The following is a 25,800-nucleotide window of genomic DNA, read 5'->3' on the forward strand; positions in this document are numbered from 1 at the left end:
AGATGAATAGCAAGACCCAAGATGGATGGATGTGTTTACCAATCTCAAGGCAGACGTAAGTTAATAATTGTCTCATAAAGTGATTTTACCTGATATTAATTACTATTACACATTGGAACATTAGAAGTTAGAAACATTTGCTTTACCTATCACGACTGCAGCGTGTAGCAACATTAGAATACATTACAATATAATATTGATAACATAAATTGCTAAACTATTTTGTTTTAATTCACTTTCATATGGAACACCCGAGATGAATAGCAAGACCCAAGATTAATTACCAAGACCCAAGATGAAAAGGAAGACCCATGATGGATGGCTGTGTTTACCAATCTCAAGGCAAACGTAAGTTAATAACTGTCTTTTTAAGTGATTTTACCTGATATTAATTATTATTACACATTGGAACACTAGAAGTTAGAAACATTTGCTTTACCTGTCACGACTGCAGCGTGTAGGAACATTATAATACATTACAATATCAATGAATGCTATATATAAATTGCTAAACTATTTTGTTTAATTCACTTTCATATGGAACACCCGAGATGAATAGCAAGACCCAAGATTAATTACCAAGACCCAAGATGAATAGCAAGACCCAAGATGGATGGATGTGTTTACCAATCTCAAGGCAGACGTAAGTTAATAATTGTCTCATAAAGTGATTTTACCTGATATTAATTACTATTACACATTGGAACATTAGAAGTTAGAAACATTTGCTTTACCTGTCACGACTGCAGCGTGTAGCAACATTAGAATACATTACAATATCATATTGATAACATAAATTGCTAAACTATTTTGTTTTACTTCACTTTCATATGGAACACCCGAGATGAATAGCAAGACCCAAGATTAATTACCAAGACCCAAGATGAATAGCAAGACCCAAGATGGATGGATATGTTTACCAATCTCAAGGCAAACGTAAGTTAATAATTGTCTCATAAAGTGATTTTACCTGATATTTATTACTATTACACATTGGAACATTAGAAGTTAGAAACATTTGCTTTACCTCTCATGACTGCAGCGTGTAGGAACATTAGAATACATTACAATATCAATGAATGCTATATATAAATTGCTAAACTATTTTGTTTAATTCACTTTCATATGGAACACCCGAGATGAATAGCAAGACCCAAGATTAATTACCAAGACCCAAGATGAATAGCAAGACCCAAGATGGATGGATGTGTTTACCAATCTCAAGGCAGACGTAAGTTAATAATTGTCTCATAAAGTGATTTTACCTGATATTAATTACTATTACACATTGGAACATTAGAAGTTAGAAACATTTGCTTTACCTATCACGACTGCAGCGTGTAGCACCATTAGTATACATTACAATATCAATGAGTGCTATATATAAATTGCTAAACTATTTTGTTTTAATTCACTTTCATATGGAACACCCGAGATGAATAGCAAGACCCAAGATTAATTACCAAGACCCAAGATGAAAAGGAAGACCCATGATGGATGGCTGTGTTTACCAATCTCAAGGCAAACGTAAGTTAATGATTGTCTTTTTAAGTGATTTTACCTGATATTTATTACTATTACACATTGGAACATTAGAAGTTAGAAACATTTGCTTTACCTCTCACGACTGCAGCGTGTAGGAACATTAGAATACATTACAATATCAATGAATGCTATATATAAATTGCTAAACTATTTTGTTTAATTCACTTTCATATGGAACACCCGAGATAATAGCAAGACCCAAGATTAATTACCAAGACCCAAGATGAATAGCAAGACCCAAGATGGATGAATGTGTTTACCAATCTCAAGGCAGACGTAAGTTAATAATTGTCTCATAAAGTGATTTTACCTGATATTAATTACTATTACACATTGGAACATTAGAAGTTAGAAACATTTGCTTTACCTATCACGACTGCAGCGTGTAGCAACATTAGAATACATTACAATATAATATTGATAACATAAATTGCTAAACTATTTTGTTTTAATTCACTTTCATATGGAACACCCGAGATGAATAGCAAGACCCAAGATTAATTACCAAGACCCAAGATGAAAAGGAAGACCCATGATGGATGGCTGTGTTTACCAATCTCAAGGCAAACGTAAGTTAATAACTGTCTTTTTAAGTGATTTTACCTGATATTAATTATTATTACACATTGGAACACTAGAAGTTAGAAACATTTGCTTTACCTATCACGACTGCAGCGTGTAGGAACATTATAATACATTACAATATCAATGAATGCTATATATAAATTGCTAAACTATTTTGTTTAATTCACTTTCATATGGAACACCCGAGATGAATAGCAAGACCCAAGATTAATTACCAAGACCCAAGATGAAAAGGAAGACCCAAGATGGATGGATGTGTTTACCAATCTCAAGGCAGACGTAAGTTAATAATTGTCTCATAAAGTGATTTTACCTGATATTAATTACTATTACACATTGGAACATTAGAAGTTAGAAACATTTGCTTTACCTGTCACGACTGCAGCGTGTAGCAAAATTAGTATACATTACAATATCAATGAGTGCTATATATAAATTGCTAAACTATTTTGTTTAATTCACTTTCATATGGAACACCCGAGATGAATAGCAAGACCCAAGATTAATTACCAAGACCCAAGATGAAAAGGAAGACCCAAGATGGATGGATGTGTTTACCAATCTCAAGGCAGACGTAAGTTAATAATTGTCTCATAAAGTGATTTTATCTGATATTAATTACTATTACACATTGGAACATTAGAAGTTAGAAACATTTGCTTTACCTATCACGACTGCAGCGTGTAGCAACATTAGAATACATTACAATATAATATTGATAACATAAATTGCTAAACTATTTTGTTTTAATTCACTTTCATATGGAACACCCGAGATGAATAGCAAGACCCAAGATTAATTACCAAGACCCAAGATGAAAAGGAAGACCCATGATGGATGGCTGTGTTTACCAATCTCAAGGCAAACGTAAGTTAATAACTGTCTTTTTAAGTGATTTTACCTGATATTAATTATTATTACACATTGGAACACTAGAAGTTAGAAACATTTGCTTTACCTGTCACGACTGCAGCGTGTAGGAACATTATAATACATTACAATATCAATGAATGCTATATATAAATTGCTAAACTATTTTGTTTAATTCACTTTCATATGGAACACCCGAGATGAATAGCAAGACCCAAGATTAATTACCAAGACCCAAGATGAATAGCAAGACCCAAGATGGATGGATGTGTTTACCAATCTCAAGGCAGACGTAAGTTAATAATTGTCTCATAAAGTGATTTTACCTGATATTAATTACTATTACACATTGGAACATTAGAAGTTAGAAACATTTGCTTTACCTGTCACGACTGCAGCGTGTAGCAACATTAGAATACATTACAATATCATATTGATAACATAAATTGCTAAACTATTTTGTTTTACTTCACTTTCATATGGAACACCCGAGATGAATAGCAAGACCCAAGATTAATTACCAAGACCCAAGATGAATAGCAAGACCCAAGATGGATGGATAAGTTTACCAATCTCAAGGCAAACGTAAGTTAATAATTGTCTCATAAAGTGATTTTACCTGATATTTATTACTATTACACATTGGAACATTAGAAGTTAGAAACATTTGCTTTACCTCTCATGACTGCAGCGTGTAGGAACATTAGAATACATTACAATATCAATGAATGCTATATATAAATTGCTAAACTATTTTGTTTAATTCACTTTCATATGGAACACCCGAGATGAATAGCAAGACCCAAGATTAATTACCAAGACCCAAGATGAATAGCAAGACCCAAGATGGATGGATGTGTTTACCAATCTCAAGGCAGACGTAAGTTAATAATTGTCTCATAAAGTGATTTTACCTGATATTAATTACTATTACACATTGGAACATTAGAAGTTAGAAACATTTGCTTTACCTATCACGACTGCAGCGTGTAGCAACATTAGAATACATTACAATATAATATTGATAACATAAATTGCTAAACTATTTTGTTTTAATTCACTTTCATATGGAACACCCGAGATGAATAGCAAGACCCAAGATTAATTACCAAGACCCAAGATGAAAAGGAAGACCCATGATGGATGGCTGTGTTTACCAATCTCAAGGCAAACGTAAGTTAATAACTGTCTTTTTAAGTGATTTTACCTGATATTAATTATTATTACACATTGGAACACTAGAAGTTAGAAACATTTGCTTTACCTGTCACGACTGCAGCGTGTAGGAACATTATAATACATTACAATATCAATGAATGCTATATATAAATTGCTAAACTATTTTGTTTAATTCACTTTCATATGGAACACCCGAGATGAATAGCAAGACCCAAGATTAATTACCAAGACCCAAGATGAATAGCAAGACCCAAGATGGATGGATGTGTTTACCAATCTCAAGGCAGACGTAAGTTAATAATTGTCTCATAAAGTGATTTTACCTGATATTAATTACTATTACACATTGGAACATTAGAAGTTAGAAACATTTGCTTTACCTGTCACGACTGCAGCGTGTAGCAACATTAGAATACATTACAATATCATATTGATAACATAAATTGCTAAACTATTTTGTTTTACTTCACTTTCATATGGAACACCCGAGATGAATAGCAAGACCCAAGATTAATTACCAAGACCCAAGATGAATAGCAAGACCCAAGATGGATGGATATGTTTACCAATCTCAAGGCAAACGTAAGTTAATAATTGTCTCATAAAGTGATTTTACCTGATATTTATTACTATTACACATTGGAACATTAGAAGTTAGAAACATTTGCTTTACCTCTCATGACTGCAGCGTGTAGGAACATTAGAATACATTACAATATCAATGAATGCTATATATAAATTGCTAAACTATTTTGTTTAATTCACTTTCATATGGAACACCCGAGATGAATAGCAAGACCCAAGATTAATTACCAAGACCCAAGATGAATAGCAAGACCCAAGATGGATGGATGTGTTTACCAATCTCAAGGCAGACGTAAGTTAATAATTGTCTCATAAAGTGATTTTACCTGATATTAATTACTATTACACATTGGAACATTAGAAGTTAGAAACATTTGCTTTACCTATCACGACTGCAGCGTGTAGCACCATTAGTATACATTACAATATCAATGAGTGCTATATATAAATTGCTAAACTATTTTGTTTTAATTCACTTTCATATGGAACACCCGAGATGAATAGCAAGACCCAAGATTAATTACCAAGACCCAAGATGAAAAGGAAGACCCATGATGGATGGCTGTGTTTACCAATCTCAAGGCAAACGTAAGTTAATGATTGTCTTTTTAAGTGATTTTACCTGATATTTATTACTATTACACATTGGAACATTAGAAGTTAGAAACATTTGCTTTACCTCTCACGACTGCAGCGTGTAGGAACATTAGAATACATTACAATATCAATGAATGCTATATATAAATTGCTAAACTATTTTGTTTAATTCACTTTCATATGGAACACCCGAGATAATAGCAAGACCCAAGATTAATTACCAAGACCCAAGATGAATAGCAAGACCCAAGATGGATGAATGTGTTTACCAATCTCAAGGCAGACGTAAGTTAATAATTGTCTCATAAAGTGATTTTACCTGATATTAATTACTATTACACATTGGAACATTAGAAGTTAGAAACATTTGCTTTACCTATCACGACTGCAGCGTGTAGCAACATTAGAATACATTACAATATAATATTGATAACATAAATTGCTAAACTATTTTGTTTTAATTCACTTTCATATGGAACACCCGAGATGAATAGCAAGACCCAAGATTAATTACCAAGACCCAAGATGAAAAGGAAGACCCATGATGGATGGCTGTGTTTACCAATCTCAAGGCAAACGTAAGTTAATAACTGTCTTTTTAAGTGATTTTACCTGATATTAATTATTATTACACATTGGAACACTAGAAGTTAGAAACATTTGCTTTACCTATCACGACTGCAGCGTGTAGGAACATTATAATACATTACAATATCAATGAATGCTATATATAAATTGCTAAACTATTTTGTTTAATTCACTTTCATATGGAACACCCGAGATGAATAGCAAGACCCAAGATTAATTACCAAGACCCAAGATGAAAAGGAAGACCCAAGATGGATGGATGTGTTTACCAATCTCAAGGCAGACGTAAGTTAATAATTGTCTCATAAAGTGATTTTACCTGATATTAATTACTATTACACATTGGAACATTAGAAGTTAGAAACATTTGCTTTACCTGTCACGACTGCAGCGTGTAGCAAAATTAGTATACATTACAATATCAATGAGTGCTATATATAAATTGCTAAACTATTTTGTTTAATTCACTTTCATATGGAACACCCGAGATGAATAGCAAGACCCAAGATTAATTACCAAGACCCAAGATGAAAAGGAAGACCCAAGATGGATGGATGTGTTTACCAATCTCAAGGCAGACGTAAGTTAATAATTGTCTCATAAAGTGATTTTATCTGATATTAATTACTATTACACATTGGAACATTAGAAGTTAGAAACATTTGCTTTACCTATCACGACTGCAGCGTGTAGCAACATTAGAATACATTACAATATAATATTGATAACATAAATTGCTAAACTATTTTGTTTTAATTCACTTTCATATGGAACACCCGAGATGAATAGCAAGACCCAAGATTAATTACCAAGACCCAAGATGAAAAGGAAGACCCATGATGGATGGCTGTGTTTACCAATCTCAAGGCAAACGTAAGTTAATAACTGTCTTTTTAAGTGATTTTACCTGATATTAATTATTATTACACATTGGAACACTAGAAGTTAGAAACATTTGCTTTACCTGTCACGACTGCAGCGTGTAGGAACATTATAATACATTACAATATCAATGAATGCTATATATAAATTGCTAAACTATTTTGTTTAATTCACTTTCATATGGAACACCCGAGATGAATAGCAAGACCCAAGATTAATTACCAAGACCCAAGATGAATAGCAAGACCCAAGATGGATGGATGTGTTTACCAATCTCAAGGCAGACGTAAGTTAATAATTGTCTCATAAAGTGATTTTACCTGATATTAATTACTATTACACATTGGAACATTAGAAGTTAGAAACATTTGCTTTACCTGTCACGACTGCAGCGTGTAGCAACATTAGAATACATTACAATATCATATTGATAACATAAATTGCTAAACTATTTTGTTTTACTTCACTTTCATATGGAACACCCGAGATGAATAGCAAGACCCAAGATTAATTACCAAGACCCAAGATGAATAGCAAGACCCAAGATGGATGGATAAGTTTACCAATCTCAAGGCAAACGTAAGTTAATAATTGTCTCATAAAGTGATTTTACCTGATATTTATTACTATTACACATTGGAACATTAGAAGTTAGAAACATTTGCTTTACCTCTCATGACTGCAGCGTGTAGGAACATTAGAATACATTACAATATCAATGAATGCTATATATAAATTGCTAAACTATTTTGTTTAATTCACTTTCATATGGAACACCCGAGATGAATAGCAAGACCCAAGATTAATTACCAAGACCCAAGATGAATAGCAAGACCCAAGATGGATGGATGTGTTTACCAATCTCAAGGCAGACGTAAGTTAATAATTGTCTCATAAAGTGATTTTACCTGATATTAATTACTATTACACATTGGAACATTAGAAGTTAGAAACATTTGCTTTACCTATCACGACTGCAGCGTGTAGCACCATTAGAATACATTACAATATAATATTGATAACATAAATTGCTAAACTATTTTGTTTTAATTCACTTTCATATGGAACACCCGAGATGAATAGCAAGACCCAAGATTAATTACCAAGACCCAAGATGAAAAGGAAGACCCATGATGGATGGCTGTGTTTACCAATCTCAAGGCAAACGTAAGTTAATAATTGTCTTTTTAAGTGATTTTACCTGATATTAATTATTATTACACATTGGAACATTAGAAGTTAGAAACATTTGCTTTACCTATCACGACTGCAGCGTGTAGGAACATTATAATACATTACAATATCAATGAATGCTATATATAAATTGCTAAACTATTTTGTTTAATTCACTTTCATATGGAACACCCGAGATGAATAGCAAGACCCAAGATTAATTACCAAGACCCAAGATGAAAAGGAAGACCCAAGATGGATGGATGTGTTTACCAATCTCAAGGCAGACGTAAGTTAATAATTGTCTCATAAAGTGATTTTATCTGATATTAATTACTATTACACATTGGAACATTAGAAGTTAGAAACATTTGCTTTACCTGTCACGACTGCAGCGTGTAGCAACATTAGAATACATTACAATATCATATTGATAACATAAATTACTAAACTATTTTGTTTTACTTCACTTTCATATGGAACACCCGAGATGAATAGCAAGACCCAAGATTAATTACCAAGACCCAAGATGAATAGCAAGACCCAAGATGGATGGATAAGTTTACCAATCTCAAGGCAAACGTAAGTTAATAATTGTCTCATAAAGTGATTTTACCTGATATTTATTACTATTACACATTGGAACATTAGAAGTTAGAAACATTTGCTTTACCTCTCATGACTGCAGCGTGTAGGAACATTAGAATACATTACAATATCAATGAATGCTATATATAAATTGCTAAACTATTTTGTTTAATTCACTTTCATATGGAACACCCGAGATGAATAGCAAGACCCAAGATTAATTACCAAGACCCAAGATGAATAGCAAGACCCAAGATGGATGGATGTGTTTACCAATCTCAAGGCAGACGTAAGTTAATAATTGTCTCATAAAGTGATTTTACCTGATATTAATTACTATTACACATTGGAACATTAGAAGTTAGAAACATTTGCTTTACCTATCACGACTGCAGCGTGTAGCACCATTAGAATACATTACAATATAATATTGATAACATAAATTGCTAAACTATTTTGTTTTAATTCACTTTCATATGGAACACCCGAGATGAATAGCAAGACCCAAGATTAATTACCAAGACCCAAGATGAAAAGGAAGACCCATGATGGATGGCTGTGTTTACCAATCTCAAGGCAAACGTAAGTTAATAATTGTCTTTTTAAGTGATTTTACCTGATATTAATTATTATTACACATTGGAACATTAGAAGTTAGAAACATTTGCTTTACCTATCACGACTGCAGCGTGTAGGAACATTATAATACATTACAATATCAATGAATGCTATATATAAATTGCTAAACTATTTTGTTTAATTCACTTTCATATGGAACACCCGAGATGAATAGCAAGACCCAAGATTAATTACCAAGACCCAAGATGAAAAGGAAGACCCAAGATGGATGGATGTGTTTACCAATCTCAAGGCAGACGTAAGTTAATAATTGTCTCATAAAGTGATTTTATCTGATATTAATTACTATTACACATTGGAACATTAGAAGTTAGAAACATTTGCTTTACCTATCACGACTGCAGCGTGTAGCAACATTAGAATACATTACAATATCAATGAGTGCTATATATAAATTGCTAAACTATTTTGTTTAATTCACTTTCATATGGAACACCCGAGATGAATAGCAAGACCCAAGATTAATTACCAAGACCCAAGATGAAAAGGAAGACCCAAGATGGATGGATGTGTTTACCAATCTCAAGGCAGACGTAAGTTAATAATTGTCTCATAAAGTGATTTTATCTGATATTAATTACTATTACACATTGGAACATTAGAAGTTAGAAACATTTGCTTTACCTGTCACGACTGCAGCGTGTAGCAACATTAGAATACATTACAATATCATATTGATAACATAAATTGCTAAACTATTTTGTTTTAATTCATTTCATATGGAACACCCGAGATGAATAGCAAGACCCAAGATTAATTACCGAGACCCAAGATGAATAGCAAGACCCAAGATGGATGGATATGTTTACCAATCTCAAGGCAAACGTAAGTTAATAACTGTCTTTTTAAGTAATTTTACCTGATATTAATTACTATTACACATTGGAACATTGGAAGTTAGAAACATTTGCTTTACCTATCACGACTGCAGCGTGTAGCAACATTAGAATACATTACAATATCAATGAATGCTATATATAAATTGCTAAACTATTTTGTTTAATTCACTTTCATATGGAACACCCGAGAGGAATAACAAGACCCAAGATTAATTACCAAGACCCAAGATGAATAGCAAAACCCAAGATGGATGGATGTGTTTACCAATCTCAAGGCAGACGTAAGTTAATAATTGTGTCATAAAGTGATTTTACCTGATATTAATTACTATTACACATTGGAACATGAGAAGTTAAAAACATTTGCTTTACCTATCACGACTGCAGCGTGTAGCAAAATTAGTATACATTACAATATCAATGAGTGCTATATATAAATTGCTAAACTATTTTGTTTTAATTCACTTTCATATGGAACACCCGAGATGAATAGCAAGACCCAAGATTAATTACCAAGACCCACGATTAATAGCAAGACCCAAGATGGATGGATATGTGTACCAATCTCAAGGCAAACGTAAGTTAATAATTGTCTCATAAATTGATTTTACCTGATATTAATTACTATTACACATTGGATCATTAGAAGTTAGAAACATTTGCTTTACCTCTCACGACTGCAGCGTGTAGCAACATTATAATACATTACAATATCATATTGATAACATAAATTGCTAAACTATTTTGTTTTAATTCACTTTCATATGGAACACCCGAGATGAATAGCAAGACCCAAGATTAATTACCAAGACCCAAGATGAATAGCAAGACCCAAGATGGATGGATATGTTTACCAATCTCAAGGCAAACGTAAGTTAATAATTGTCTCATTAAGTGATTTTACCTGATATTTATTACTATTACACATTGGAACATTAGAAGTTAGAAACATTTGCTTTACCTCTCATGACTGCATCGTGTAGGAACATTAGAATACATTACAATATCAATGAATGCTATATATAAATTGCTAAACTATTTTGTTTAATTCACTTTCATATGGAACACCCGAGATGAATAGCAAGACCCAAGATTAATTACCAAGACCCAAGATGAATAGCAAGACCCAAGATGGATGGATGTGTTTACCAATCTCAAGGCAGACGTAAGTTAATAATTGTCTCATAAAGTGATTTTACCTGATATTAATTACTATTACACATTGGAACATTAGAAGTTAGAAACATTTGCTTTACCTATCACGACTGCAGCGTGTAGCAACATTAGAATACATTACAATATAATATTGATAACATAAATTGCTAAACTATTTTGTTTTACTTCACTTTCATATGGAACACCCGAGATGAATAGCAAGACCCAAGATTAATTACCAAGACCCAAGATGAATAGCAAGACCCAAGATGGATGGATATGTTTACCAATCTCAAGGCAAACGTAAGTTAATAATTGTCTCATAAAGTGATTTTACCTGATATTTATTACTATTACACATTGGAACATTAGAAGTTAGAAACATTTGCTTTACCTCTCATGACTGCAGCGTGTAGGAACATTAGAATACATTACAATATCAATGAATGCTATATATAAATTGCTAAACTATTTTGTTTAATTCACTTTCATATGGAACACCCGAGATGAATAGCAAGACCCAAGATTAATTACCAAGACCCAAGATGAATAGCAAGACCCAAGATGGATGGATGTGTTTACCAATCTCAAGGCAGACGTAAGTTAATAATTGTCTCATAAAGTGATTTTACCTGATATTAATTACTATTACACATTGGAACATTAGAAGTTAGAAACATTTGCTTTACCTATCACGACTGCAGCGTGTAGCACCATTAGAATACATTACAATATAATATTGATAACATAAATTGCTAAACTATTTTGTTTTAATTCACTTTCATATGGAACACCCGAGATGAATAGCAAGACCCAAGATTAATTACCAAGACCCAAGATGAAAAGGAAGACCCATGATGGATGGCTGTGTTTACCAATCTCAAGGCAAACGTAAGTTAATAATTGTCTTTTTAAGTGATTTTACCTGATATTAATTATTATTACACATTGGAACATTAGAAGTTAGAAACGTTTGCTTTACCTATCACGACTGCAGCGTGTAGGAACATTATAATACATTACAATATCAATGAATGCTATATATAAATTGCTAAACTATTTTGTTTAATTCACTTTCATATGGAACACCCGAGATGAATAGCAAGACCCAAGATTAATTACCAAGACCCAAGATGAAAAGGAAGACCCAAGATGGATGGATGTGTTTACCAATCTCAAGGCAGACGTAAGTTAATAATTGTCTCATAAAGTGATTTTATCTGATATTAATTACTATTACACATTGGAACATTAGAAGTTAGAAACATTTGCTTTACCTATCACGACTGCAGCGTGTAGCAAAATTAGTATACATTACAATATCAATGAGTGCTATATATAAATTGCTAAACTATTTTGTTTTAATTCACTTTCATATGGAACATCCGAGATGAATAGTAAGACCCAAGATTAATTACCAAGACCCAAGAAGAATAGGAAGACCCAAGATGGATGGATATGTTTACCAATCTCAAGGCAAACGTAAGTTAATGATTGTCTTTTTAAGTGATTTTACCTGATATTTATTACTATTACACATTGGAACATTAGAAGTTAGAAACATTTGCTTTACCTCTCACGACTGCAGCGTGTAGGAACATTAGAATACATTACAATATCAATGAATGCTATATATAAATTGCTAAACTATTTTGTTTAATTCACTTTCATATGGAACACCCGAGATAATAGCAAGACCCAAGATTAATTACCAAGACCCAAGATGAATAGCAAGACCCAAGATGGATGAATGTGTTTACCAATCTCAAGGCAGACGTAAGTTAATAATTGTCTCATAAAGTGATTTTACCTGATATTAATTACTATTACACATTGGAACATTAGAAGTTAGAAACATTTGCTTTACCTATCACGACTGCAGCGTGTAGCAACATTAGAATACATTACAATATAATATTGATAACATAAATTGCTAAACTATTTTGTTTTAATTCACTTTCATATGGAACACCCGAGATGAATAGCAAGACCCAAGATTAATTACCAAGACCCAAGATGAAAAGGAAGACCCATGATGGATGGCTGTGTTTACCAATCTCAAGGCAAACGTAAGTTAATAACTGTCTTTTTAAGTGATTTTACCTGATATTAATTATTATTACACATTGGAACACTAGAAGTTAGAAACATTTGCTTTACCTGTCACGACTGCAGCGTGTAGGAACATTAGAATACATTACAATATCAATGAATGCTATATATAAATTGCTAAACTATTTTGTTTAATTCACTTTCATATGGAACACCCGAGATGAATAGCAAGACCCAAGATTAATTACCAAGACCCAAGATGAATAGCAAGACCCAAGATGGATGGATGTGTTTACCAATCTCAAGGCAGACGTAAGTTAATAATTGTCTCATAAAGTGATTTTACCTGATATTAATTACTATTACACATTGGAACATTAGAAGTTAGAAACATTTGCTTTACCTATCACGACTGCAGCGTGTAGCACCATTAGAATACATTACAATATAATATTGATAACATAAATTGCTAAACTATTTTGTTTTAATTCACTTTCATATGGAACACCCGAGATGAATAGCAAGACCCAAGATTAATTACCAAGACCCAAGATGAAAAGGAAGACCCATGATGGATGGCTGTGTTTACCAATCTCAAGGCAAACGTAAGTTAATAATTGTCTTTTTAAGTGATTTTACCTGATATTAATTATTATTACACATTGGAACATTAGAAGTTAGAAACATTTGCTTTACCTATCACGACTGCAGCGTGTAGGAACATTATAATACATTACAATATCAATGAATGCTATATATAAATTGCTAAACTATTTTGTTTAATTCACTTTCATATGGAACACCCGAGATGAATAGCAAGACCCAAGATTAATTACCAAGACCCACGATGAAAAGGAAGACCCAAGATGGATGGATGTGTTTACCAATCTCAAGGCAGACGTAAGTTAATAATTGTCTCATAAAGTGATTTTATCTGATATTAATTACTATTACACATTGGAACATTAGAAGTTAGAAACATTTGCTTTACCTATCACGACTGCAGCGTGTAGCAAAATTAGTATACATTACAATATCAATGAGTGCTATATATAAATTGCTAAACTATTTTGTTTTAATTCACTTTCATATGGAACATCCGAGATGAATAGTAAGACCCAAGATTAATTACCAAGACCCAAGAAGAATAGGAAGACCCAAGATGGATGGATATGTTTACCAATCTCAAGGCAAACGTAAGTTAATGATTGTCTTTTTAAGTGATTTTACCTGATATTTATTACTATTACACATTGGAACATTAGAAGTTAGAAACATTTGCTTTACCTCTCACGACTGCAGCGTGTAGGAACATTAGAATACATTACAATATCAATGAATGCTATATATAAATTGCTAAACTATTTTGTTTAATTCACTTTCATATGGAACACCCGAGATAATAGCAAGACCCAAGATTAATTACCAAGACCCAAGATGAATAGCAAGACCCAAGATGGATGAATGTGTTTACCAATCTCAAGGCAGACGTAAGTTAATAATTGTCTCATAAAGTGATTTTACCTGATATTAATTACTATTACACATTGGAACATTAGAAGTTAGAAACATTTGCTTTACCTATCACGACTGCAGCGTGTAGCAACATTAGAATACATTACAATATAATATTGATAACATAAATTGCTAAACTATTTTGTTTTAATTCACTTTCATATGGAACACCCGAGATGAATAGCAAGACCCAAGATTAATTACCAAGACCCAAGATGAAAAGGAAGACCCATGATGGATGGCTGTGTTTACCAATCTCAAGGCAAACGTAAGTTAATAACTGTCTTTTTAAGTGATTTTACCTGATATTAATTATTATTACACATTGGAACACTAGAAGTTAGAAACATTTGCTTTACCTGTCACGACTGCAGCGTGTAGGAACATTATAATACATTACAATATCAATGAATGCTATATATAAATTGCTAAACTATTTTGTTTAATTCACTTTCATATGGAACACCCGAGATGAATAGCAAGACCCAAGATTAATTACCAAGACCCAAGATGAATAGCAAGACCCAAGATGGATGGATGTGTTTACCAATCTCAAGGCAGACGTAAGTTAATAATTGTCTCATAAAGTGATTTTACCTGATATTAATTACTATTACACATTGGAACATTAGAAGTTAGAAACATTTGCTTTACCTGTCACGACTGCAGCGTGTAGCAACATTAGAATACATTACAATATCATATTGATAACATAAATTGCTAAACTATTTTGTTTTACTTCACTTTCATATGGAACACCCGAGATGAATAGCAAGACCCAAGATTAATTACCAAGACCCAAGATGAATAGCAAGACCCAAGATGGATGGATATGTTTACCAATCTCAAGGCAAACGTAAGTTAATAATTGTCTCATAAAGTGATTTTACCTGATATTTATTACTATTACACATTGGAACATTAGAAGTTAGAAACATTTGCTTTACCTCTCATGACTGCAGCGTGTAGGAACATTAGAATACATTACAATATCAATGAATGCTATATATAAATTGCTAAACTATTTTGTTTAATTCACTTTCATATGGAACACCCGAGATGAATAGCAAGACCCAAGATTAATTACCAAGACCCAAGATGAATAGCAAGACCCAAGATGGATGGATGTGTTTACCAATCTCAAGGCAGACGTAAGTTAATAATTGTCTCATAAAGTGATTTTACCTGATATTAATTACTATTACACATTGGAACATTAGAAGTTAGAAACATTTGCTTTACCTATCACGACTGCAGCGTGTAGCACCATTAGAATACATTACAATATAATATTGATAACATAAATTGCTAAACTATTTTGTTTTAATTCACTTTCATATGGAACACCCGAGATGAATAGCAAGACCCAAGATTAATTACCAAGACCCAAGATGAAAAGGAAGACCCATGATGGATGGCTGTGTTTACCAATCTCAAGGCAAACGTAAGTTAATAATTGTCTTTTTAAGTGATTTTACCTGATATTAATTATTATTACACATTGGAACATTAGAAGTTAGAAACATTTGCTTTACCTATCACGACTGCAGCGTGTAGGAACATTATAATACATTACAATATCAATGAATGCTATATATAAATTGCTAAACTATTTTGTTTAATTCACTTTCATATGGAACACCCGAGATGAATAGCAAGACCCAAGATTAATTACCAAGACCCAAGATGAAAAGGAAGACCCAAGATGGATGGATGTGTTTACCAATCTCAAGGCAGACGTAAGTTAATAATTGTCTCATAAAGTGATTTTATCTGATATTAATTACTATTACACATTGGAACATTAGAAGTTAGAAACATTTGCTTTACCTATCACGACTGCAGCGTGTAGCAAAATTAGTATACATTACAATATCAATGAGTGCTATATATAAATTGCTAAACTATTTTGTTTTAATTCACTTTCATATGGAACATCCGAGATGAATAGTAAGACCCAAGATTAATTACCAAGACCCAAGAAGAATAGGAAGACCCAAGATGGATGGATATGTTTACCAATCTCAAGGCAAACGTAAGTTAATGATTGTCTTTTTAAGTGATTTTACCTGATATTTATTACTATTACACATTGGAACATTAGAAGTTAGAAACATTTGCTTTACCTCTCACGACTGCAGCGTGTAGGAACATTAGAACACATTACAATATCAATGAATGCTATATATAAATTGCTAAACTATTTTGTTTAATTCACTTTCATATGGAACACCCGAGATAATAGCAAGACCCAAGATTAATTACCAAGACCCAAGATGAATAGCAAGACCCAAGATGGATGAATGTGTTTACCAATCTCAAGGCAGACGTAAGTTAATAATTGTCTCATAAAGTGATTTTACCTGATATTAATTACTATTACACATTGGAACATTAGAAGTTAGAAACATTTGCTTTACCTATCACGACTGCAGCGTGTAGGAACATTAGAATACATTACAATATCATATTGATAACATAAATTGCTAAACTATTTTGTTTTAATTCACTTTCATATGGAACATCCGAGATGAATAGTAAGACCCAAGATTAATTACCAAGACCCAAGAAGAATAGGAAGACCCAAGATGGATGGATATGTTTACCAATCTCAAGGCAAACGTAAGTTAATGATTGTCTTTTTAAGTGATTTTACCTGATATTTATTACTATTACACATTGGAACATTAGAAGTTAGAAACATTTGCTTTACCTCTCACGACTGCAGCGTGTAGGAACATTAGAATACATTACAATATCAATGAATGCTATATATAAATTGCTAAACTATTTTGTTTAATTCACTTTCATATGGAACACCCGAGATAATAGCAAGACCCAAGATTAATTACCAAGACCCAAGATGAATAGCAAGACCCAAGATGGATGAATGTGTTTACCAATCTCAAGGCAGACGTAAGTTAATAATTGTCTCATAAAGTGATTTTACCTGATATTAATTACTATTACACATTGGAACATTAGAAGTTAGAAACATTTGCTTTACCTATCACGACTGCAGCGTGTAGGAACATTAGAATACATTACAATATCATATTGATAACATAAATTGCTAAACTATTTTGTTTTAATTCACTTTCATATGGAACACCCGAGATGAATAGCAAGACCCAAGATTAATTACCAAGACCCAAGATGAAAAGGAAGACCCATGATGGATGGATGTGTTTACCAATCTCAAGGCAAACGTAAGTTAATAACTGTCTTTTTAAGTGATTTTACCTGATATTAATTATTATTACACATTGGAACATTAGAAGTTAGAAACATTTGCTTTACCTATCACGACTGCAGCGTGTAGGAACATTATAATACATTACAATATCAATGAATGCTATATATAAATTGCTAAACTATTTTGTTTAATTCTCTTTCATATGGAACACCCGAGATGAATAGCAAGACCCAAGATTAATTACCAAGACCCAAGATGAATAGCAAGACCCAAGATGGATGGATGTGTTTACCAATCTCAAGGCAGACGTAAGTTAATAATTGTCTCATAAAGTGATTTTACCTGATATTAATTACTATTACACATTGGAACATTAGAAGTTAAAAACATTTGCTTTACCTATCACGACTGGAGCGTGTAGCAAAATTAGTATACATTACAATATCAATGAGTGCTATATATAAATTGCTAAACTATTTTGTTTTAATTCACTTTCATATGGAACACCCGAGATGAATAGCAAGACCCAAGATTAATTACCAAGACCCACGATGAATAGCAAGACCCAAGATGGATGGATATGTGTACCAATCTCAAGGCAAACGTAAGTTAATAACTGTCTTTTTAATTTATTTTACCTGATAGTAATTACTATTACGCATTGGAACATTAGAAGTTAGAAACATTTGCTTTACCTATCACGAATGCAGCGTGTAGGAACATTAGAATACATTACAATATCAATGAATGCTATATATAAATTGCTAAACTATTTTGTTTAATTCACTTTCATATGGAACACCCGAGATGAATAGCAAGACCCAAGATTAATTACCAAGACCCAAGATGAATAGCAAGATCCAAGATGGATGGATATGTGTACCAATCTCAAGGCAAACGTAAGTTAATAATTGTCTCATAAAGTGATTTTACCTGATATTAATTACTATTACACATTGGAACATTAGAATTTAGAAACATTTGCTTTACCTGTCACGACTGCAGCGTTTAGCAACATTAGAATACATTACAATATCATATTGATAACATAAATTGCTAAACTATTTTGTTTTAATTCACTTTCATATGGAACACCCGAGATGAATAGCAAGACCGAAGATTAATTACCAAGACCCAAGGAGAATAGGAAGACCCAAGATGGATGGATATGTTTACCAATCTCAAGGCAAACGTAAGTTAATAACTGTCTTTTTAAGTGATTTTACCTGATATTAATTACTATTACACATTGGAACATTAGAAGTTAAAAACATTTGCTTTACCTATCACGACTGCAGCGTGTAGCAAAATTAGTATACATTACAATATGAATGAGTGCTATATATAAATTGCTAAACTATTTTGTTTTAATTCACTTTCATATGGAACATCCGAGATGAATAGCAAGACCCAAGATTAATTACCAAGACCCAAGATGAACAGGAAGACCCATGATGGATGGATGTGTTTACCAATCTCAAGGCAAACGTAAGTTAATAACTGTCTTTTTAAGTGATTTTACCTGATATTAATTACTATTACACATTGGAAAATTAGAAGTTAGAAACATTTGCTTTACCTATCACGACTGCAGCGTGTAGCAACATTAGAATACATTACAATATCATATTGATAACATAAATTGCTAAACTATTTTGTTTTAATTCACTTTCATATGGAACACCCGAGATGAATAGCAAGACCCAAGATTAATTACCAAGACCCAAGAAGAATAGGAAGACCCAAGATGGATGGATATGTTTACCAATCTCAAGGCAAACGTAAGTTAATGATTGTCTTTTTAAGTGATTTTACCTTATATTTATTACTATTACTCATTGGAACATTAGAAGTTAGAAACATTTGCTTTACCTCTCACGACTGCAGCGTGTAGCAACATTAGAATACATTACAATATCAATGAATGCTATATATAAATTGCTAAACTATTTTGTTTAATTCACTTTCATATGGAACACCCGAGATGAATAGCAAGACCCAAGATTAATTACCAAGACCCAAGATGAATAGCAAAACCCAAGATGGATGGATGTGTTTACCAATCTCAAGGCAGACGTAAGTTAATAATTGTCTCATAAAGTGATTTTACCTGATATTAATTACTATTACACATTGGAACATTAGAAGTTAGAAACATTTGCTTTACCTATCACGACTGCAGCGTGTAGTAAAATTAGTATACATTACAATATCAATGAGTGCTATATATAAATTGCTAAACTATTTTGTTTTAATTCACTTTCATATGGAACACCCGAGATGAATAGCAAGACCCAAGATCAATTACCAAGACCCACGATGAATAGCAAGACCCAAGATGGATGGATATGTGTACCAATCTCAAGGCAAACGTAAGTTAATAATTGTCTCATAAAGTGATTTTACCTGATATTAATTACTATTACACATTGGAACATTAGAAGTTAAAAACATTTACTTTACCTATCACGACTGCAGCGTGTAGCAAAATTAGTATACATTACAATATCAATGAGTGCTATATATAAATTGGTAAACTATTTTGTTTTAATTCACTTTCATATGGAACACCCGAGATGAATAGCAAGACCCAAGATTAATTACCAAGACCAACGATGAATAGCAAGACCCAAGATGGATGGATATGTGTACCAATCTCAAGGCAAACGTAAGTTAATAATTGTCTCATAAAGTGATTTTACCTGATATTAATTACTATTACACATTGGAACATTAGAAGTTAGAAACATTTGCTTTACCTGTCACGACTGCAGCGTGTAGCAACATTAGAATACATTACAATATCATATTGATAACATAAATTGCTAAACTATTTTGTTTTAATTCACTTTCATATGGAACACCCGAGATGAATAGCAAGACCGAAGATTAAGTACCAAGACCCAAGGAGAATAGGAAGACCCAAGATGGATGGATATGTTTACCAATCTCAAGGCAAACGTAAGTTAATAACTGTCTTTTTAAGTTATTTTACCTGATATTAATTACTATTACACATTGGAACATTAGAAGTTAGAAACATTTGCTTTACCTATCACGACTGCAGCGTGTAGGAACATTAGAATACATTACAATATCAATGAATGCTATATATAAATTGCTAAACTATTTTGTTTAATTCACTTTCATATGGAACACCCGAGATGAATAGCAAGACCCAAGATTAATTACCAAGACCCAAGATGAATAGCAAGATCCAAGATGGATGGATGTGTTTACCAATCTCAAGGCAGACGTAAGTTAATAATTGTCTCATAAAGTGATTTTACCGGATATTAATTACTATTACACATTGGAACATTAGAAGTTAGAAACATTTGCTTTACCTATCACGACTGCAGCGTGTAGTAAAATTAGTATACATTACAATATCAATGAGTGCTATATATAAATTGCTAAACTATTTTGTTTTAATTCACTTTCATATGGAACACCCGAGATGAATAGCAAGACCCAAGATCAATTACCAAGACCCACGATGAATAGCAAGACCCAAGATGGATGGATATGTGTACCAATCTCAAGGCAAACGTAAGTTAATAATTGTCTCATAAAGTGATTTTACCTGATATTAATTACTATTACACATTGGAACATTAGAAGTTAGAAACATTTGCTTTACCTGTCACGACTGCAGCGTGTAGCAACATTAGAATACATTACAATATCATATTGATAACATAAATTGCTAAACTATTTTGTTTTAATTCACTTTCATATGGAACACCCGAGATGAATAGCAAGACCGAAGATTAAGTACCAAGACCCAAGGAGAATAGGAAGACCCAAGATGGATGGATATGTTTACCAATCTCAAGGCAAACGTAAGTTAATAACTGTCTTTTTAAGTTGTTTTACCTGATATTAATTACTATCAATCAATCAATCGATGCAATTTATATAGCGCCAATTCCACTATGACAAGAGTTCAAAGGCGCTGTACAGTCAAAATGTTTTAGAAAACAGGTAAGTCTTTAAGTGTTTTTTAAATGTGCTAATTGTAACTTGTTCGCGAATTTCAATTGGTAGTTCATTCCACAGACGAGGCGCAGCAGAAGAAAACGATCTTCCTCCATAAGATTCCAGCTTGTACTTAGGTACATATAGGAGATGTTTATTTGTTGATCGCAGTGTTCTCGTAGCTGTTTTCCAGTGAAGAAGGTCTGATAAGTATCTTGGAGCGAGTCCATTGAGGGACTTGTATGTCATGAGCAAAAGTTTGAACTTTATTCTGTCCTGAACTGGTAGCCAGTGTAGTTCCTTTAGGAGTGGTGTTACATGATCATATTTCCTGGCTCGCATGATGATTTTTGCTGCAGCGTTTTGAACATGTTGGAGTGGTTTGATATGATCGTTGGGTAAGCCATAGAGTAGGGCATTACCATTGTCAAGTTTGCTTGATATTAATGCCTGGACGAGTTTCTGACAAGTAGATTTGGAGAGGTAGGGACGGATATAGCCAATTTTCCTGAGATAATGGTAGATTGATTGACATGTTGTGGATATGTGCTTTTTTAACGTGTGATGAGAATCGAAAGTTACACCAATATTACGAGCTGTTTCTGCTGGTTGAATTGTACTTTCGCCAATATGAATGTTATTAATAGTTGGACTTTGAGGTCGACTGATTTTCGATGTAATGAGTAAGACTTCAGTTTTGTCGTCGTTGAGTTTGAGCTTATTCTTGGTCATCCACGTCTTGATGTCATTAGCAGCAGCTTCCGTGTTTCTAACCGATAGAGAGATGTCTGATGGAGTAAGAGCATTGTAGAGTTGACTGTCATCTGCGTATAGGTGGAAGTTAAGATTATGCTGCCGAATTAACTGACCAAGTGGGGAGATGTAAATGCAAAAGAGTAGAGGACCAAGTACCGAGCCCTGTGGAACACCTGATTGAAGAAGAGTTGGGGTAGAGACAGTATCCTTAATTAGAACAGATTGCTGACGATTGGAGAGGTATGATGCAAACCAGTTCAGGGGGGTACCTTTGATGCCGATGTCAGATAATCGTGATAGTAGGATATCATGGTCGATAGTGTCAAAGGCCGCCGATAGATCGAGGAGGACAAGCAAAACACTCTTGCCGGCATCAAGTGAAGTGCAGATATCATCATGGACTTTGAGTAACGCTGTTTCGGTGCTGTGGTATTTTCTATAAGCGGACTGGAATTGTTCACACAAGGCATTGTCTGAGAGGTATGCATTTAACTGTGCTGCGACAACCTTTTCAAGTATCTTGGAGAAGAATGGTAAATTAGATACTGGACGGTAGTTTTTCAAGTTATTACAATCAAGCGATGATTTCTTCAGTAATGGTGTGACGACAGCCGATTTGAATGAATCAGGAACAATGCCTTGCTGGAGAGAAGAATTTATGATTTCTGTAAGAATCGGTACCAGTTCTGTGATACATTTCTTGAACAAAGATGTTGGGATAGGATCAATACTGCAGGACTTAGACGGCGATTTGGTTATGATCTTGTGTACATGATCTGGGCTGAAAAGTTGGAATTCGTTGAATGTGGAGGTTGCATTGGTCGTGATGTTAAATGTAGCCCGGGTTTCACCAAAATCAAATGAATTCAAGTTACGGCGTATATCTGCAATTTTGTCGATAAAGTAAGCACTAAATTGTTCAGCGAGTTCTTGTGGTGAGTCATGACTCGGTAGACTACTGTTATGCTTTGAAGATCCTGAAAGTGTGGAAAAGATTTTGAACAGAGCTTTTTGGTCATTGCTGTTGTCTTCCACTAGTGAAGTATAGTATGATTTTTTGGATTGACGAATGAGTTGTCCTACTTTGCGACTTTCTTCAATGTAGATCTGGTGATGGACTTCAAGTTTTGTTTTACGCCATTTCTGTTCAGCATGTCTTCTTCGCTTTTTTGCATCATTGATGTCCGTGGTGTACCATTTTGTGTTCGGACGAATGACAATAGTGCGACTCTTTAGGGGAGCATATTTATCCAGGAGATTGGACAGATAGGAGTTAAAGGTCGTGACCACTGTTTCTACATCTGTTTGTTGTATGGATAAGTCAGGCATTAATTTCAGATCTTCTATGAACTCATTTACAGGGAGGGACTTCAAGTGCCGATAAACTATTTGACGTCGAAGTAAAGGTGGTTTTTGGAATACCATTCTCGCATGTACCGGAAAGTGATCTGATATCTGTACACTATCAACCATTGTAGAATTGATGTTTGCAGTAGAGTTTGACAGGATGACGTCCAATGTATGACCTTTGACATGGGTCGGATAGTCTATCCATTGTTTCAGGCCAATTCCATCCATAAGATCTTTGAACTTACGAGTATTTGAGTCATTGATGTTTTCAAGGTGTAAATTGATGTCACCAGCAATGTACAGATGACCAGTGAATGCAGCATAACTTTCCAGCATAGAACAAAACTCCTGTAAATTACTATTACACATTGGAACATTAGAAGTTAGAAACATTTGCTTTACCTCTCACGACTGCAGCGTGTAGCAACATTAGAATACATTACAATATCAATGAATGCTATATATAAATTGCTAAACTATTTTGTTTAATTCACTTTCATATGGAACACCCGAGATGAATAGCAAGACCCAAGATTAATTACCAAGACCCAAGATGAATAGCAAAACCCAAGATGGATGGATGTGTTTACCAATCTCAAGGCAGACGTAAGTTAATAATTGTCTCATAAAGTGATTTTACCTGATATTAATTACTATTACAAATTGGAACATTAGAAGTTAGAAACATTTGCTTTACCTATCACGACTGCAGCGTGTAGTAAAATTAGTATACATTACAATATCAATGAGTGCTATATATAAATTGCTAAACTATTTTGTTTTAATTCACTTTCATAAGGAACACCCGAGATGAATAGCAAGACCCAAGATCAATTACCAAGACCCACGATGAATAGCAAGACCCAAGATGGATGGATATGTGTACCAATCTCAAGGCAAACGTAAGTTAATAATTGTCTCATAAAGTGATTTTACCTGATATTAATTACTATTACACATTGGAACATTAGAAGTTAAAAACATTTGCTTCACCTATCACGACTGCAGCGTGTAGCAAAATTAGTATACATTACAATATCAATGAGTGCTATATATAAATTGCTAAACTATTTTGTTTTAATTCACTTTCATATGGAACACCCGAGATGAATAGCAAGACCCAAGATTAATTACCAAGACCCACGATGAATAGCAAGACCCAAGATGGATGGATATGTGTACCAATCTCAAGGCAAACGTAAGTTAATAATTGTCTCATAAAGTGATTTTACCTGATATTAATTACTATTACACATTGGAACATTAGAAGTTAGAAACATTTGCTTTACCTGTCACGACTGCAGCGTGTAGCAACATTAGAATACATTACAATATCATATTGATAACATAAATTGCTAAACTATTTTGTTTTAATTCACTTTCATATGGAACACCCGAGATGAATAGCAAGACCGAAGATTAATTACCAAGACCCAAGGAGAATAGGAAGACCCAAGATGGATGGATATGATTACCAATCTCAAGGCAAACGTAAGTTAATAACTGTCTTTTTAAGTTATTTTACCTGATATTAATTACTATTACACATTGGAACATTAGAAGTTAAAAACATTTGCTTTACCTATCACGACTGCAGCGTGTAGCAAAATTAGTATACATTACAATATCAATGAGTGCTATATATAAATTGCTAAACTATTTTGTTTTAATTCACTTTCATATGGAACACCCGAGATGAATAGCAAGACCCAAGATTAATTACCA

General features: G+C 33.3%; 1 protein-coding gene across 1 annotated transcript in view; it reads right to left on the reverse strand.

The window, feature by feature from the left end:
- The window catches only part of LOC144440444 (uncharacterized), a 74,888-nt gene extending 50,444 nt beyond the window's left edge, over positions 1-24,444 (reverse strand). Inside the window, exon 1 of the mRNA XM_078129813.1 lies at positions 22,015-24,444. Coding sequence (XP_077985939.1) covers positions 22,015-24,444 — 2,430 coding nt within the window. The remainder of the gene's footprint in view (positions 1-22,014) is intronic.
- Positions 24,445-25,800: the final 1,356 nt, after the last annotated feature.

Source organism: Glandiceps talaboti, chromosome 9 (genome assembly GCF_964340395.1).
Source record: "Glandiceps talaboti chromosome 9, keGlaTala1.1, whole genome shotgun sequence".
In the NCBI taxonomy this organism is placed as follows: domain Eukaryota; kingdom Metazoa; phylum Hemichordata; class Enteropneusta; family Spengelidae; genus Glandiceps; species Glandiceps talaboti.